Here is an 18,587-nt window from a genome sequence, read left to right as displayed (position 1 = left end):
TTTGAGAAGTTCGATAATCAGTGCCAATCAATAATTTTAAGAGTTATTCGCCTTGGAAAAAGAGAAATGCCATGACCCTTGAAAATATAAATTACTAATGTATCAAAAATTCCTGTACATTTGCTTTTAGCAGCTACCCGAGGTTTCATTTCTCTACGATATTTATAAAAAAAAAGTATTTTATTTTGTTTTCTTGCCAGTTGCCACATGACATTTATGTAATTCGGGGGACATTGGAACTCTTTTCTTTTATTTGTTCAGTTTTGCATACTTTGTTGGGGTGTTTTTTTCAGAGTAATGTTTATACACATACTAATGATGTACAGTACAGAAATTTTGTTAACTATTTATTAAATGAACAAACTAAATTCTGGTTCAATTTAGAATATATGGTTTATTGATTGTGTGCTCAACTCTTCTAGCTATTCACTTTTTTTCTATATGATATGTGTTATATAATAGACATAAGAGTCTTCAGGTATGAAAAAAACTGAGACAATAAAATATTTGATATGAGAAATTTAACTTTGATTAGAATTCAATACTGGATAGTTCTTCATCTTTCGTTTGGATTTCTTTTATTTTTGATGTCGTTTGGCTAATTTTGTAATCAGAATATAAGCAAGCATACATTTTATTTGCATCATTTTGAGTAACGTATAGGCATTGACCATAACAAAATCGAATTATCACTAAAAACATATCGGTGAATGATCATCAGTTATTGTGGTCTAATTTGAAATGGGTGTACTCATTCTTCAGATTACAGGCACGATATTTTGTATTTTCCAAAGACAAGTCAAAGAAGGATAAAAAGAATACATCTTTAATTGAAAGTCATAGAGCCTTTCTATTTATTAAGTCTAAGAAGATTGTAGGAACAATGTTATTTTGAAACAATTGGAAGATCAAAACACATCAGTATGCAAAACATAAATGTGTTCCCCTATACTGTATCAGTTAATGTACATTTCATAGAAAGTGTATCTTCTATTCAAGACAACTTATAAAAATATTAAGACCAGGTAAACAGTGTGTGAATAAAACATAGTTGAGAGGTTGATAGAGCAAATTGGCACCCTTTAAAAATTATTGTCAATTAGAGCAACTCCTAGGATGACAAGGTCTGTTCGGAGGGTACTAATCTGCTCTATCACCCTCTCTGCTATGTGTTATTTAATCTATTATACTAAATGGTTTATCTTTATTGTCTTTTATTTTAAGTTTAAACAAATGGAAAGTACTTTACTATGACAACATGGACACGTTACAGTTGTTAGAAAAACAACAAAAATGGAAGCAAGATGTAATTCATATTTTGACAATCTATTGAATTATTTTGCGCCCAAAATGTAGAACTTGAACATTTTCATTTAATTATGGATGTAAATTCAATTCATTGTCCTTTATTTTATCGATTTGTGATTGTTCTGCATGGGAGATAACAGTTAAATCATTGTTTCCCACTGAGCAATGGACTAGAGTAAAGCATATCCCTCGTATTAGCCAATCAAAATCTGGAATTTAACATGAAGTAGCATGATATGAAATTATCATTTACTTTGTAAAAAAGTTAATTCAGATTATAATTATGTATTAATTTATCCCTTAAATGTGCAAGGTCCTTATGTTTTCAAACGGTTAAAATAAGTTATATATGTTATATATACTTATTATTTAATTTTCATCAAAATCACTGTGTAGATCCCTTCCAATCTAGTTTCGATACGAATTTTTTTGTCGGATTAAAACATGTAAGATTCCAAAGTGGCTAATTTCTAGCTCTTTTTATACTCAATTGGAATTGAATTTTGTAACAGTGTTATTTTTCTGATTAAAAGCCATTTGACTATCCTATTAAAAGTCAATCATAAAACAATGAAACAGTTAAAATAAAACATGTACAGGGTAATCAATTTGTCCTTCATGGTAAAATAGGAATGAAAACAGACTGCTTTCAATCTAGTATGGTTTTTTAACAGCCCATCATTTATATGCATATAAGTATTATTATATTTTAATTTCTCAATTCATTTTTTTTCTCAGAAGCCAGTAGATTTTCACGTACTCACACCAATTCACTATACGAACTTTAAAAGGATATCAATAATAATTTTATAATTCAAAATAAAGTGGGACCTGCCTACAGATATATTTACTTTTTTCTACATTTTGATCAAATTCAATGAGAATAATTAAATATGTTTTTGAAACATGTCAAAATCATTACCGCATTTTTTTCAGAGCCAAGAGCACCTGGTTTAGGCACACGTATTGGGAATACTACGATAACTTCCATACCCCTGTTGATTGAATATCCTGTTGATGGATATTTTGATAGTTTTAGAATTGATTATGAAAACAATGCAAGACTATTGTCCATGACAGTGAGCAGGTCTTTTGGTGTCACACAAACAGAGACAGAGATTTCAGGACTGGTACCGCAGAGTTGTTATAACATTGATGTTTATACTGTTTCTTTCTCAGAATCAAGTCATAATTCTCGATCTTTTACCAATGTGTGTACTCAGACACCGTGTAAGTATTGTCATATAAATCGAATCAGAAGTAGTTAAGAAAAGGCGTAGAACCATCTTTTAAAAATTAATTTCACGCATAGCAATTTATCATTATAAAAAAATAATTGCATGACAGTTTCGTATGTTCTCTCTGAGTTTACTAACATTATCATAGTGTATAAATGTACACACATGACAAAGTTATAAATGTCTAAGGAGGGATAAAATAGCAATTTTGATAGAGTTTTGTGGTTTTGTAATAAAAATATTCCCAACAACAAAGTTTATGACTTTTGAATTAAAATAACAATTAATTGTTATGCATAATTATATGTAAAATTTTATTTTTTTAATTCACAACCATAGAACAAAATAAAGGGCATTATTCAATAAACCTTCATTGTATATTTTTTTTAATGAGAATCTTTTAAAATATGAGACTACAATTATTAGATCCATCCTTAGAGTACCTTCTTGTTTCAGTGGATCCCGCATACTACAAAGTCATCTATGGTGAATCGTCGTTTACAATCTTCTGGGTTAACTTCAATGATAAATACCATGTAAATGTTTCCTGTATCTCAAGGACAAAGATGGTTTCTTCAAACAAACCTTCATTAACTGTGAATGGAACTGTTCCTGGAGACTGTTGTGTGTTGAATGTAAAGAATTGGAATTATACAGTATATCGGCAGTACTTTGTTCATGTGAATGAAACTTGTAAGTCGTTTTGATTTTTACATTATGGAATGTTTTTGCATGATTGATCACATGAATAGTTCTTTGCTTCATACATTTATCTCAGACCCATAAAAACGAAACAATGGGATACTTAGTCAACAGCTATTCGTATGTATCAACATAATCAATGGGATTCATTACTACCTTGTTTTGGCAACATTAAAACAACACAAAAAAAAACAGAAAAAAGATATCAGTTCAACGTATAGAAAACTTTGTACATTTTGTTACTGTGACTTGACTGTTTTGCTATCCACCTTTAGCACCCCTACGACCTATGTTGTGTCATGTGTATTGTTTTTCTGTTTGTCTTTTTCATTTTTTGCCATGGCGTTGTCAGTTTGTTTTAGATTTATGAGTTTGACTGTCCCTTTGGTATCTTTCGTCCCTCTTTTAGCAGTTAATCTAAAATTCTGACTGAATTGTAATTTGTTTTATCAATCCAAACTGTTCATCTGATCAAAAACTTTAACAAACTGCTGTAGAAAGTAGTCCAGTCATGATATGCAATGTGTTAAAAAATAAAGCATGTGTTTAGCTGTAGTAAGCATATGTATCCTTCTTCACCTATACATCAGCTTGGAATCATCTGGACTGATTATACTGCACATAGGGAATAAGATCAAATAGTTTTTGTGAATAAATTTCAATACATGACATTACAGAAGACATTAAAACACGACACAATAGGATAAAAACGTTATTTTTAATTGTTAAAGACAAATATTTTTTATTTTAATTACACATAAAATTGAGAAAGGAAATGGAGAATGTGTCAAAGCGATAACAACCCGACCATAGAGCAGGCAACAGCCGAAGGCCACCAATGGGTTTTCAATTTAGTAAGAAACTCCCGCACCCGTATGTGTCTTTCAGCTGGCCCCTTAAAAAATATGTATACTAGTATAGTGATAATGGACGTCATACTTAACTCCGAATTATACACAAGAAACTTAAATTAAAAATCATACAAGACTAACAAAGGCCAGAGGCTCCTGACTTGGGACAGGCGAAAAATTGCGGCGGGGTTAAACATGTTTATGAGATCTCAACCCTCACCCTATACTTCTAGCCAATGTAGAAAGGTAAACACATAGCAATACATGTCTTTTTTTATTAATATGAGCCTGTTTTATTAACTTTTTTGTCATGAACTATTTACAGTACCAGAGTACCCTGTAGTAATTAGTAATGTTACAACAAGAACCCATTTAAACCTGACATGGAGAGAGCCTATGAGAAGTAATGGTTGGATTCATGGTTACACTGTACACCTGTTTGATAGTAAAGATATTTCCATAGAAAATTTCACTGTTTCCTGTATACAACCTGAACCAAAATGCAGCAGAAATGTTTCTAATTTGGTATTTACTTTTTAATGATTTAAAAATATTATGATTTTCCAGTTTTCAGACAAACGCTCACAAAAGCTTCGAGCAGTTTCATGAAACTTTTATGAATTGTTAATACCTAAAGGAATAATTATAAGCTCCCTTTCGATTTTTGTTAATTTTAGATTTTACGTTTCTGAGTTATTTGATTTCATTCATAAAAAGGGGTGATTTTCAGACAATATCTTTAAATGTGCTTAGAGCAGTTTTCATGAAACTTTGGTGACTGATTTATCTATTAACCCTAACCTAATCCTTATCCTAACCCTAATATCCCTTGATTTTTTTAAATTTATTTCTGGTATGTCGTTGAGAAGTTATTGAACTTTATTCTTTGAAAAAGTAACTGGTGTAGCATGTGTTCCTGGCGCAGTGGTTTATTGAAAGAACAAAAAAGATATTTGACTGTAAATTCTAGCTTCTTTTTTTTTATTCTGCTAAAAGTGTTCAATGAAAATGTTTGTTTTTAATACCACCAAACCAATCAATTTAATGTTTTCCAGAAGTATCAGTGCTCTAGTTTTAGCCTGGTCAATAATAGGAATGCCAACATCTACTACAACAACTCACATTTCCATTTATCAATCGGAAGATTAAAACCAGGGATTTTATACCACTACAGTATCACAGCTGTTAATAAAGCTGGTGTCAACACTACAGACAGAAGAACAGTCATTACACTGGAAGATAGTAAGATAATTTCATAACTTAATTAAAAAAATTAAAAGAATGCATTTTTCAATATTTGCATTGTCATATTCCAAAAATTGAAGTTATTTTACAGTGACTTGACTGTTAGTGTTGCTCTCCACCAATTGCAACTCATTCAAAATTTTGACCAAATTGCAATTTGTTTTATTAAACCAAACTGTTCAACTGGTCAGAATATTGAACAAATTGTTCAGTCAAAATGTGAAAGTGCAAGGTGATAAAATAAAATATATTTATAATCCTATAAGACTTTAACTCCACTTTAATGATGTTGTGACAAAATTAGTTTATCAGTTTGTATAGTTATAATATAGTCATTTCCATGCTGAAGAGGAACTGTTTATTTTGAATTGCTATAAAATTGTCCAAACTAAGCTTTCATATAGTTTTTCTTTCTAAAAGTATTCTATATTTATAAGAATCAGATATCATTTTAAATAAAACATCATATATTCAGTAAAATATGTGTGAAATAACAATATGCTATTGATAAGTTTTCAGGGGAGATAACCTAAAATATTATTCTTTTGAATAAAGACTTTTTGAAAGAAAAGTTATTATCTCCCCCATGGAAACTTCCTACAAACATATATTGCAATTTTACACATATTTTACTGAATATGAAATGTTTTAATTCACATAATGTCTGATTCTTATAAATATAGAACACTTTTAGAAAGAAAAACTATATGAAAGCTTAGTTTGGACAATTTAATAGCAGTTCCCCTTCAGCATGGAAATGAATATAATATAACTATACAAACTGATAAACTAATTTTGTCACATCATTAAAGTGGAGTTAAAGTCTTATAGGATTGTAAGTATGTTTTATTTTATCACCTTGCACTTACATGACTTGGCTGTGGTTTTCTACGGCAATTGGTTCAAATTTCTGACCAGTTGAACAATTTGATTTTATAAAACAAATTGCAATTTGGTCAAAATTTTGAATGAGTTGCAATTGGTGGAGAGCAACACTAACAGTCAAGTCACTGTAACAAAAACATTGTAGAATTTCTTTGAAAGTGCCTTTATGTTTGACTTACTTAAAGTTTCTTAAAAAAAAAGCCTTTTACTTTTACTATTTCAAATCCTAAAAGATACATCACATTATGAATGTAGGGTAGACTGTGACCGTCACATATAAATTGATAGAACGTTTATAAATAAATATACTACAATAAAACAGTTAAAACAAATGACACACAAATTACATAATAACAAAACATGCTGACACACAGTCAGTACACTAGTATTTGATGTCTTGTAAAACAAATATCTTGTGCATTACTTTCATTTCATTTTGAATAACTTTTGGTTTGTTTTTTTATAGAACCAGAGTCTCCCGTTTCATTGGACGTTACAGTACTGAATGTGACCACCATGAGTATCACGTGGTCATCATCTAATGTTACCAATGGTGTTATAACAGGATACAATGTTAGTTATTGTAGCAATGGTATTAGTGGATGTAAATATACCTTCGTAGAAGGCATGACTTCTGTAATATTAAGGAATTTAGACTGTTGGAAAGAGCACCTTGTGTGTGTGTCAGCTCTAACATCAGCTGGAGCTGGACCTAAAAAGTGTGGAGTAAAGAACACAAGTGTTTACGGTAAAACAAGATTTTTATAAATAAGCCAAATGAACTAATATAGAAAAATAAAAAATATAAAAAAATAACGCGAATAGTTGTATTTACAGTTTTTGGACTTTTGATTTTGAAGGACATTTAACTATAAAAAAAAAGATATGTTGGTATATTATAATGAAACACTTAACAACACAGCAAAGCAAAAATCTATTTAGAGGGCAACATATGATATATATATATATATATATATATATATATATATATATATATATATATATATATATATATATATATATATATATATATATATATATACAAGTGTCTTCATGATATGGCAAGCTTTAAAAAGCTCTAAGCCTAACCATGTAATGAATAAAGATACTATCTACCAACGATCTGCCATTATCAACAAATTTATAAAAAAAAATATACACTAAGAAGTTTCCAACTTTCATCAAATATAGAATAATGGCCGTTACTGTTTTTGGTCTTAACTTTATTAGCAGGAATATCACACAAGCTTGCTTGGGCAAGCAGATATTCTTCTGATGTAATCAGTATAAAAATGATAAAATGCCATTATTCGTTTTATCACCAATTTGTCTGAACAGTATTGTTTTTTGAGGTTGAGAATAAATTGGTTTTGAAAGTAAAACAACCTGTTTGCATAGCAAACGTTGTTGTATGAATTTCGTCTTATGGCTTTCACTGTAAAATTGTCGTGGATTGACATGAACATGCGATGATGCTGCATTCATGCATTCTATCATTTCCTAATACTTTCGAGTATCAAGTCATGTCTAGATCTGTACTCTGAACAAAAATCAGGCAGTATGATCGGATGAAAATTGTACAAATTGCCAATAAACCAGTTTATTTTGCATTATTTGTTTTCAACTAAATCATGTATTTTTTTTACATTAGACTCAACTATAGAAAGAAAAGTTTACTGTTTATGTTTTGGTGATATTTTAAAAGATTTGTTTTAAGAAGAATCGATTATTCACATAATATTTATATCAATTTTTGTCGGAATTTCTTAACGCCGTTATCATTTCAGAATCCCGTTCAAAAATAAGTAAAATAACTGCTAGCAACACAACCATTACACTTGAGTTTGAAGTACCATGTGACAGTAGGGAAGCACCAATCAGCTACGATATAGCCTACACATGTTTAGATCATTCATGTACAGGGGACCAGACAAATGTTACCAGTTTGTTGGAATGTTTTCCATGGCGTCCGTGTATAATTACTGGACTGTTTCCCTACTGGTATTATTTTATCAAAGTACAGGAATCAGTAGAAAATATTGTTGGTAAATGGAGCAATGAACACAAAGTTACTACACTCCAATCTTGTAAGTTCTGTTTTACCGACTGAATAACAATTGTACGGTATTTGTTAGTTGAAAATCAATGTCCATCTATACTGGTTAAGCATCACTTTAGCAATTAATGATTGACAGTTATATTCCTGACTATTTATAGGAACATTGCGAATTCAATCAGGTTTTATATTTTATTATTATATTATAATCCTGGTACCATTGATAACTATTTACACCACTGGGTCGATGCCACTGCTGGTGGACGTTTCGTCCCCGAGGGTATCACCAGCTCAGTAGTCAACATTTCGGTGTTGACATGAATATCAATAATGTGGTCATTTTTATAAATTTCCTGTATACAACACCTTAAAATTGTCGAAAAACTTAGGATTTTCTTATCCCAGGCATAGATTACCTTAGCCGTATTTGGCACAACATTCTTGAAATTTTGGAACATCAATGCTCTTCAAATTTGTACTTGTTTGGCTTTATAAATATTTTGATATGAGCGTCACTGATGAGTCTTATGTAGACGAAACGCGCGTCTGGCGTAGTAAGTTATAATCCTGGTACCTTTGATAACTATTTACACCACTGGGTCGATACCACTGCTGGTGGACGTTTCGTCCCCGAGGGTATTATCAGCCCAGTAGTCAACATTTCGGTGTGGACATGAATATCAATAATGTGGTCATTTTTATAAATTTCCTGTATACAAAACCTTGAAATTGTCGAAAAACTAAGGATTTTCTTATCCCAGGCATAGATTACCTTAGACGTATTTGGCACACCTTTTTGAAATTTTGGATCCCAATGCTCCTCAACTTTTTACTTGTTTGGCTTTATAAATATTTTGATATGAGCGTCACTGATGAGTCTTATGTAGACGAAACGCGCGTCTGGCGTACTAAGTTATAATCCTGGTAACTATCTATACCTTCTTGACAAACATTAAAGTATTGTTTATTGTTTTTATTATCTTAAACGTATAATTTAACATTTTCCCTGCGAGATGAAAGTGAGCATTATCAGTATTTCCTTGATCTGTGTGGGTATGTGTGTGTATTAGCATCATCTTTTACATGCAAATGGCTAGAAGTAGAAATTGGTAATTTTATTTGTTAAGCTGTTTTTATTGATGGTCATAACACAACACTTGCTTATGAAGTTTCATTTATAGTACCATTGAATGTTACTTTATTTCAAGTTCAGGTTTGCATTCTTTAGTACAGTTAAGCAACAGTTTGGTCAATTAACTATACATTGCTTGCATGAACATATCTTTTTGGAAAAAAATCAACTTCAAATAAAGGCATACAAGTAGTGATGTTCTTCAGATTTTAGTGTCTAGTGTTGTAATATTTTGTAATTTTTGGTATATATATTTCATATAACAGTTCTCATTCTGAAATTCGTTTTGAAGATCCTGATTATGTTCGAAATGTAAGAGCAGAGAATACTAAATTCGACAGATTGACAGTGTGCTGGGAAAAGCCATGTTTTATCAACAGTGATAGAGTATTTTACAATGTGACATTAGATGAAGATACTCCATATATTATGATATCTAGATCTGGAGCAATACCAGAAACAGAATGTACAAACATCAGTAACTTGTTACCATATACAATTTACACTATATCTGTCACGGCTTATAATCAGTTTGGAAACACTGCCCCTGTAGTTATCTTAGAGCAAACGGATACAGCAGGTAAATGCTTTATATTAAATATAAGATATATAATTTTCTGTAAGTATTAAACTTGGTGGGTTTTTTTGCAGACATTGTTTAAAATTGATTAAGAGATAAATTCCAACAATCGTCTTTTATCTCAAAAACTTTTAAAGATCGCGAAATCTAACTTGAGCAAAAATGTTCAGAATGATAAGATCTACATGATGCAAATTGACAGAAAAAGTGTCAGACGACGTCTTGTATGAGTTATTGTCCTTTTTAAAGAAGAGGGACGAAAGATACAAGAGGGACATTCAAACTCATAAATCGAAAATAAACTGACAACACCATGGCTAAAAAGGAAAAAAACCCAGACAAACAATAGTACACATGACACAACATAGAAAACTAAAGAATAAGCAACACGAACCTCACTAAAAACTAGGGGTCATCCCAGGTGCTCTTGAAGGGTATGCAGATCCTGCTCCACATGTGGCACCGTTGTGTTGCTTATGTGAAAACGAATCGGGAAATAGTCTAATTCGATAGGTCATATTCATGAAAAGGAAGGGGATTGTAGTTACGACGTAAAGAACATATCCGATATCATTTGTGAAAAACGGTTATTCCATAACGGTCAGACAACTTGTGACGGCGTCCGTAAAATTTACGAAGGGATTAATTCAACTTCACCGTTCAGAATTCTTGGTTTAATAGCTTCCTTGTGAGCAGCAACACTCTATCAAGATAATCATGATAGGAAATGCGAGCACGGAAATATCGTATCAATTGGGAGATATATACCCCGTATGCAGGTGCTGCTGAAATGTTGCTACTTAGAAATGGAAAGTTCACAATTAGGAAGCTGAAATCATCTCTTTTGACGTAAAGTTTTGTTCTCAATCGACCCTTATTGTCAATTTCTAAATGTTAGTCAAGATATGAATCAGACTTAACTGTATCTGTCGTATCCTTTATTTCTAGTTCGATGGGATAGATGCATTCCACATAGTCACCAAATTTTGAATTATTTAGTGATAGGACACCATCTATATAGCGGAAAGTAGAGTTAAAGGATATCGCTAACTTCTTATCTTTCTTCCTAATAAGTTCCTGTATGAAGAAAACGCTGATTCTTTCTTCCATTTTTGCCTTTTATCTCGAAAATTATACTAGATGGACATATTTGATCATTCTTAACTAATAAACTTCTACACTCAACAAATTCTTTTCAGAATGATAAAATTCAGTTGACATATACTGTAAATTCAGAAATTATTATTGTCAACATTTATTTGTAAGTCTCATATGCGATTTGAATTTTTGCGATATTGATTTCTCTTCATTTGCCACGGCCATTTGAAAGTACCCAATTCTTATAATTTTCCAATCTTCATTAATTTTTTACCTTTTTCTTGACTTTTATCATGAAAGAAAAATACCAGTTTCACAATTATAATTTTTCATATTTTGAATTAAAATTGATGGACCAATCCGAAAAAACTTTAAAAAAAAATAGGTATGTGTTAATATAAAAAAAAAAATATATTTTATCTATTTATTTTCAATGCTGTCAAGTAAGTAAATTTGGGATTTTTTCTTTTTTCAGAACAAAAAGCATTTTATTTCAATTTCTTTTTTATAAATGATTGACAAAAAAATATTATAAAAATTTGAAAAGAAAAAAACTGATATATGATGTACATGCTTCTGGTTAAATCATTTCTTGTACCCCTTAATAATTTTTCAAAACATTTTGGGTTATGAGACTGACGTTATTGGTAATAAACTTTGAAAATTTCATTACTTAAAAACTACTTATCGGAATTGCATAATTTTTATCACAGTATCAAGTTTGATATTTTTTGTAGATTCATTGATATTTTTCTACATATTTTGGAAATAATTCAAGACCTAGATTGAAACACGATTGAAACGTTAGAAGAACACATCCTTAAATAGCAAAAATAAGCAAGAAAAAGTCTTCAAAAAAAGCCGAATGTTTAAAATCTTCTATCGGGTTGTTATTGCAGTTGTTGCCTTTAAATGATGATTTGATCATTTTCTTGCAATGTTTTACGATTATCTTATGATCAGCAGGATAAGATCTACAAAAAACTTCAAAATGCCTTAAAGGGAAATTCCACGATTTTTTACTTATCATCTAATTATGTTCATCTTAACATAAAAAAACACATTTGCAAAGTTTTAAATTCATATTCCTTCTAATAACGGAGAAAATCAAGTATTTGTATCTTTTTTTGTTGAATTCTCGAGTGGGTCGTGACGTTTTAGCCCGATTTGTTGAATTCTGGGAAAAAATAAAATCTGTTTAACTCTTATAGCTTATCGACAATATACGTAATTAAAAGCGCACAGCTGACGAATGGTCGTAGTTATTAACCACAATATTAGAATGAACGAAAATGAATATGCATATACCGTTTTGTATTGATTGAATTAAACTCCTATAAAATTATCTCTAGTAAATGTTTTCGAATAAATTTCATTAATTATTGTTGAGATTTTTTTCATAAAATATTTATTGAACATTTTTACTGATATTGAACTGAAAATATTTCAGTTCTATTTACCGTTATTGTTTTGATAATCATTTCAATGCAACTAATGTGTGAGCAGAGTGTGTATATTATTTTGTTAAGGTCAATGTATATTTCTCGGCTTGAGGTCAATTCGTTTACCTTGTAGCTATTTAGCCACAGGTGTGAGTTCAAACGTACACAGGTATGAATGTTGTTATTTGGCAAGGATAAACAGAAAGGATTAGAAAGAGTATGCTGTATTTAATACACTAAGATTTAATACACGATGAAAATAAAGATACAATAATTAAATTGTGTAAATTAATTGAAAATAAAATTCAGATTCATAATTCCGAAAGTGTATAAAAATAAAAGGAAACAATTTTGGATTACTTTCTTAGCGGCAATTGGCGTAAAGATTCAAATATGAAGTAAAAAATAGTAGTTTTAATCTTTAATAAAAACTAAATGCAATATTTCCCAATTTGATATACCATTGCACATCTGTTTCATATCATTGACTTTACCGGAATTTCTTAACTTGTATTCAAATCTGGCTGTGTTTAATGCTCATAAAACTATCGCAATTTTAAAGTTTTTAATTGAAAAAAAATACAACATTCAACATGCATGATTTTTTTTTAGTTTCATTTTAACATTTCATTCTTACATAATTAAATTCATTTGACAATCATTTACACGAACTTTTTGTGAAAAGAATACCAATGATCTAAGCTAAGGCATTATTTTTTTTTTGAGGATTTTTGTACATTTTTTTTTTTAATTCTATGATAATATTTGTGCAATGTTGAACATGACAGCCGTCATTAATCCAAATAAGTAATACAGTAGTTGTAATAAAACTTATATTTTAGTCATGCATAACTGATATTGACGAATTTAAAATAGTTCGTCCATACATCGTTGTTCTTGAAACAATTATTATTAGTATACATGTATATAGTAAGTTTCCTGACGTACAAAAATGTATAAGCGCCATTGAGGATGAGCTCTAGAGAAAGCAGACTAGTAGCGTTTCGTTAGTTTGTTTGTTGGGAAAGGAGAGGAAATGCAACCACTTGTACAGATAAACGACAGAATTACCATACAAGCATTTATAGTGAACACAACCAGAAAGAGTTCCCATCGTTGGACGGGGAATATGAAGGCTTCCAAGAATGAACAAGTGACATGTCCAACTCTGAACAGTTAGAAAACGGACTATCGACAGCGACCGCTTGTTCTTGATATTTGAAACTGCATGCATATATACGTATACGTTTATGATAGTGATGAGTTCTTGCGTCTGACAAAAACTAAATTCCTTCATGGTCATATCTTGCCATACTTTTATATTGGTTTGTAAGGTGATTACTCAAAATCGTTATTTGAAGATGTAGATTCATTTCAATACAGAAATTTCGTCTATTTATTAATTTTCACAAGTGTATACCACGGAGAAACTCTGAAGGTACATTACTCCTATTTTGTGTGGGTGTGAACCATCGATGTTTACAGCAATATCAAAGAATAAGATGATGATGGTAGAAAGAACTATGGGCGTCATGTGGCAAATATTACATGCATATTGGACCATGAGTTGTCAATCTGTATGAAAAGATTTCCAATACAACCATATTATTGAGAAGGAATGTTTACATGCTATATACTCTCATACTAGTATTACAGGGTTCTTGTGGCGTCCACCTTAGACACACATCTTTTGAACGATGTTTAAAAGACAGAACCAATTTAATGTCATATTTTCCTTGAATACCAAGAAAGAAAATAAATCCCGAAATTAATTTAAAACTTTGATACTCAATAGTTTCCCAGCAAAATATTCACATCCCTTGGGGATAATTAGTGTTCGTCCAGTGGCATATATAACAATTGTGATGACGAATTCCTTCCTTTGTTCGAGAACAATCTTATTGAAATATAAATCTGTGATTTTACTATGTCTACAACTTCGATGAACCAAAGCAAATTATACATCGACCTGTATTTAAATCAAATTTGTTCTCTTCTTCTTCTTCTTCTTCTTTTTCTTCTTCTTCTTCTTCTTCTTCTTCTTCTTCTTCTTCTTCTTCTTCTTCTTCTGGTATACAATAGTCTATCGACATTCGATGATTACATACTGTTGGCATACGTAGACTAGTCTATTTACAAAACTTTTACCCCAATTTATTCAAAATATATGTTTTTTTTCTTATGTTCAATGTATACATGTATATATTTTAAATTGCGCTATAGTTCCGTAACTTTCTACCCAGTCGTATAAACGAATCGTCGACAAGTGCGTATATTTTTTTAAATCAATATTTCTGTTATGTTCCAATCTGTCCTTTACTATTGACAAAGAGTATATATTACATTTTCCCAAATTCACCATTGGAAAAAATCTTTAAATAGATTTTAATTTCATCAAATCTTATTTTTTGGGTATTATTTATATTTTTATGAATAATATTCTTTACACCAGAAATGTTATTTATAAAGAAGCGTATGAGTTTAGTAATGACAAGTAAGACAGAGTTGTATATTATACATCTGATAGTTCAAAATGAAAAGTTATAAGTTATCCGCCGTGTACACTGATCAATACCTGCAGAGGTGAAACGATGCATGAACTTGCAAGCCCGACATGAAATCACTTGAATACATGGACGTGTCACCTCACACCCCTCACAATACCTTTGGAAGTAATACCTTTAGCCATGCTGGTGATCAGATGAGGGAAGATCAGAATTTATTTGAAAAAAGTTTATTACTTTAAAGAATTATGAACAAATTAGATTTTTGATTATAGATTGCTATATCATCCGGTCAATGTTTACCATGTTTACGTGTATTGAGTGACGATATGAATAGTTACCCGTGCTTGAAGTTCATTGACCTTATATAAATATATAGAACACTGAAGTTTTATAATATGTGCAGTTCTATACCATGTAGTCTTACAATAAATATATATTATGTATATGGATTAACCGAATTGGCCTCTAACAATAGTAACATAACAACCACAACCCGAATTAAGAGCAGATAAATTCAGCTATCCACCAATGGTCCTACATAAATAAAAATGTGTACTAGTTCAGTAAAAATGGATCTTTCGATCTTGATATCTATATCACTAACGGAAAGTTTAATACTAAAATTTATCATAAAAGAGATGATTTTTCATTTCCTATCGTTAATTATCCATTTTTAGATGGTGAGGTTCCCTTGTCACCATCTTATGGTGTTTATATATATCAACTTGTACGATTCGCTTGTGTATGTAACAATGTTTTAGATTTTAACGAGAGAAATTTATGTATTACTGAAAAAATTTTACACCAGGGTTTTCGATATCACAAACTAGTCAAAACATTTACTTAATTTTATCATGTAGGGGATTGACATGTTTTGTGAGATCTCAACGCTTCCCCTGTACCTGTAGCCAATATAGAATAAACAAACACACAGTATATATACACAGTAAAAATAAGTTTTAAAAAGTCCAAGTATGTTGTAACAAAAGAAACTAATGTAAATGACAATGATACATGCATCAACAAATAATTACTATCAGTTACTGACATGCCAGTACATGATTTTGTATAAAAAAAGAGCTATTTATAGCCTCTAGCTTGTTATACTTAAGATAATAGAGCTAGTTTTATTTGAATTTTATTGTCGTATTATAACTTTTATGAATATTTCAGTGTCAAATCAACCCAGATTTAGTGGCATTGTAGAACATGCCACAATGCTGACAGTAGAATGGAAACCACCAGATCCCTACCCTGGTCCTACAAGTTACACAGTCACAGTCAAGGATATAGAAAATAATGAAACCAAAGATTGCAAAACATTGGGTAATTGGTAATATATTTGGAAACAATATTTCAATTTAGTACAACAATTTCTAGATGGATGTTTGGTATATCTTCGATGAAAAACATAAACTTTTACAGGAAAGTTATGGCAACTAATGAATTGTGTTTTAAAAATCATACTTTAGTGAATAAGTTACTACTAAATTGTATTTGACAACACTTTTAGGAATTGTGGATCTCAATGCTCTTCAACTTCGTACTTTATTTGACTTTTTTTTTTTTTTTTTTTTTTTTTTTTTTTTTTTTTTTTTACTTTTTTGGATTCGAGCGTCACTGATGAGTCTTTTGTAGACGAAACGCGCGTCTGGCGTATATATAAAATTTAGTCCTGGTATCTATGATGAGTTTATGTATTCCAAAGATCATTCAAATTACATGCAATCTACTAAAATTGAGAATGGCAAAGGGAATGCGTTAAAGAACTAATAATCCGACCAAAGAGCAGAAAACAGCCCAATGCCACCAACTTTTGTTAACGTTGAAGAGATAAAGGTGTTGCTTTAACCTATATCAGAAGTACAACTTCCAATTGTATTTTCCTAGAAAGGATGCGCTTCCACAAGAAAAGTGTAAGAAGAATCGTACGTAATGTATGTTTGATGTTGGTGTAAAGGTAGTTAGTTGTCATTGACGTAGTCTATTGTATAACGGACGGTTTGTTTCCAGATAAATTTTAAATATTTGTATACAAGTTTTCCTGATAAGTTTTAAGTATTTGTACAAAAGTTTTCCTGTATTTTTATTCCCCCGTGCCGCAATGGAGGGAATAATAAGGTAAAACCTTCGTCCGTCCGTGTGTTCATCCCGTACTTTTATCGTTTAGGAGTTAGGAACAAAAGCTAATTTTTTCGTTTATATTTTATAACTTCAGTTTACCTCAACCAAATGTAATGAAGCGTACCACTTTTACTACTTTTCCCTAAATTCATGGACTTGAAAAAAAACAACCATTATATTCGTATTGCTTATAAAAGGGACATCTAGAATGACACCGGATTTTAATAATTTCAAAAAATGTATTTTTACATTTTTAAGAACTCAGAACGGAGAAATCAGTAACAACCAATAAATCATAAGATACTTTTTGAAATTTGAATTTTGAGCATAGTTCAATAATCATGTCGATACTTACAGATTTTTTTCTTGATGATTGGTTGTCCGTTTTAACTTTTGGTAGATTCTTGTAGTGATTTGCCGAAAGAAATATCAGTAGGCTTAGCAAAACCATTCAGCTCATGTTACCATTTTATAGAATTTATAGCACAATTAATAACATTTGGAGAACAGTTTTTTTGCAGCAGGGATGGTGTGTCACCGGATATATGTATTCAAATAATTTTTGTCCATGTATCTAACATGTTATTGGTATTTTCAGTGTTATATATATATCATATTCATTTTTCATATTCATATTCCACTTGACGATTGACGACAAACAGTTTTGCATTGCGTATTTCGATACTTTGGACGCTATGCTGGACATTTAAATCACGGCACAAGTATTTAAAAACAAAAAGTGAATGCAATACTTTAATAGTATTTAAATGATATATATTTATATTTAAATGGCATGAGCTATGCATGACCTCAAAGCGAGGCAATTATATATATAGTAGTATAATCAGTTAGGAATGGTCAATATTTATCCGGAAGGGTGGATGAGAGTTGCAGTTATAGGTACTTGTATATTTATTTGTACGCTTAGTCATGTTTAAATGTTTCAATCAAGCATCTCATTTCAGTAATGCATATTGTTCATATTTAATAGAACGCATTGTAAACTTTGTTTACAATTTTAGTATATTCACAGATACTTATAATAAAGTATAGTTATTTGGACGACTAATTTACTAGCATGCAGAAAATGGTCCCCAATTAAAACCACGTCTTAAGTACTTGTGGTTTGGACTATATCTTCACCCAGTTTTTGGTCTCGCAATTTACCAATGACACCTGCAAAAAAGAATTACAAAATCAAAACTCTAGCTTCAAAGCTATCATTCTGAATTTTAGCAAACCTGTCATGAAAATATCATTTACCCTGCCCCCTTGACAATGCAAATATTATGATGTAAATAAGAAATATTCCTCACGATATAATACAAAATCACCATTTCTTTGTAAAAACGGGCCAATAAGGGGCAGGAATCAACTCAGGAAAAATCAGTGTTTCTTTTGCTTTTTCTTGTTTTAATT

General features: G+C 30.7%; 1 protein-coding gene across 1 annotated transcript in view; it reads left to right on the top strand.

Annotated features, from left to right (window-relative positions):
- The window catches only part of LOC139493394 (phosphatidylinositol phosphatase PTPRQ-like), a 35,653-nt gene that overhangs the window by 3,715 nt on the left and 13,351 nt on the right, over positions 1 to 18,587 (top strand). The window contains exons 3-10 of the mRNA XM_071281769.1: positions 2,245 to 2,538; positions 3,003 to 3,239; positions 4,425 to 4,624; positions 5,155 to 5,341; positions 6,696 to 6,977; positions 8,017 to 8,316; positions 9,710 to 9,997; positions 16,218 to 16,370. Coding sequence (XP_071137870.1) covers positions 2,245 to 2,538; positions 3,003 to 3,239; positions 4,425 to 4,624; positions 5,155 to 5,341; positions 6,696 to 6,977; positions 8,017 to 8,316; positions 9,710 to 9,997; positions 16,218 to 16,370 — 1,941 coding nt within the window. The remainder of the gene's footprint in view (positions 1 to 2,244; positions 2,539 to 3,002; positions 3,240 to 4,424; positions 4,625 to 5,154; positions 5,342 to 6,695; positions 6,978 to 8,016; positions 8,317 to 9,709; positions 9,998 to 16,217; positions 16,371 to 18,587) is intronic.

Source organism: Mytilus edulis, chromosome 10 (assembly GCF_963676685.1).
Source record: "Mytilus edulis chromosome 10, xbMytEdul2.2, whole genome shotgun sequence".
NCBI classification, from domain to species: domain Eukaryota; kingdom Metazoa; phylum Mollusca; class Bivalvia; order Mytilida; family Mytilidae; genus Mytilus; species Mytilus edulis.
This window is presented reverse-complemented; position numbering and strand designations above follow the sequence as displayed.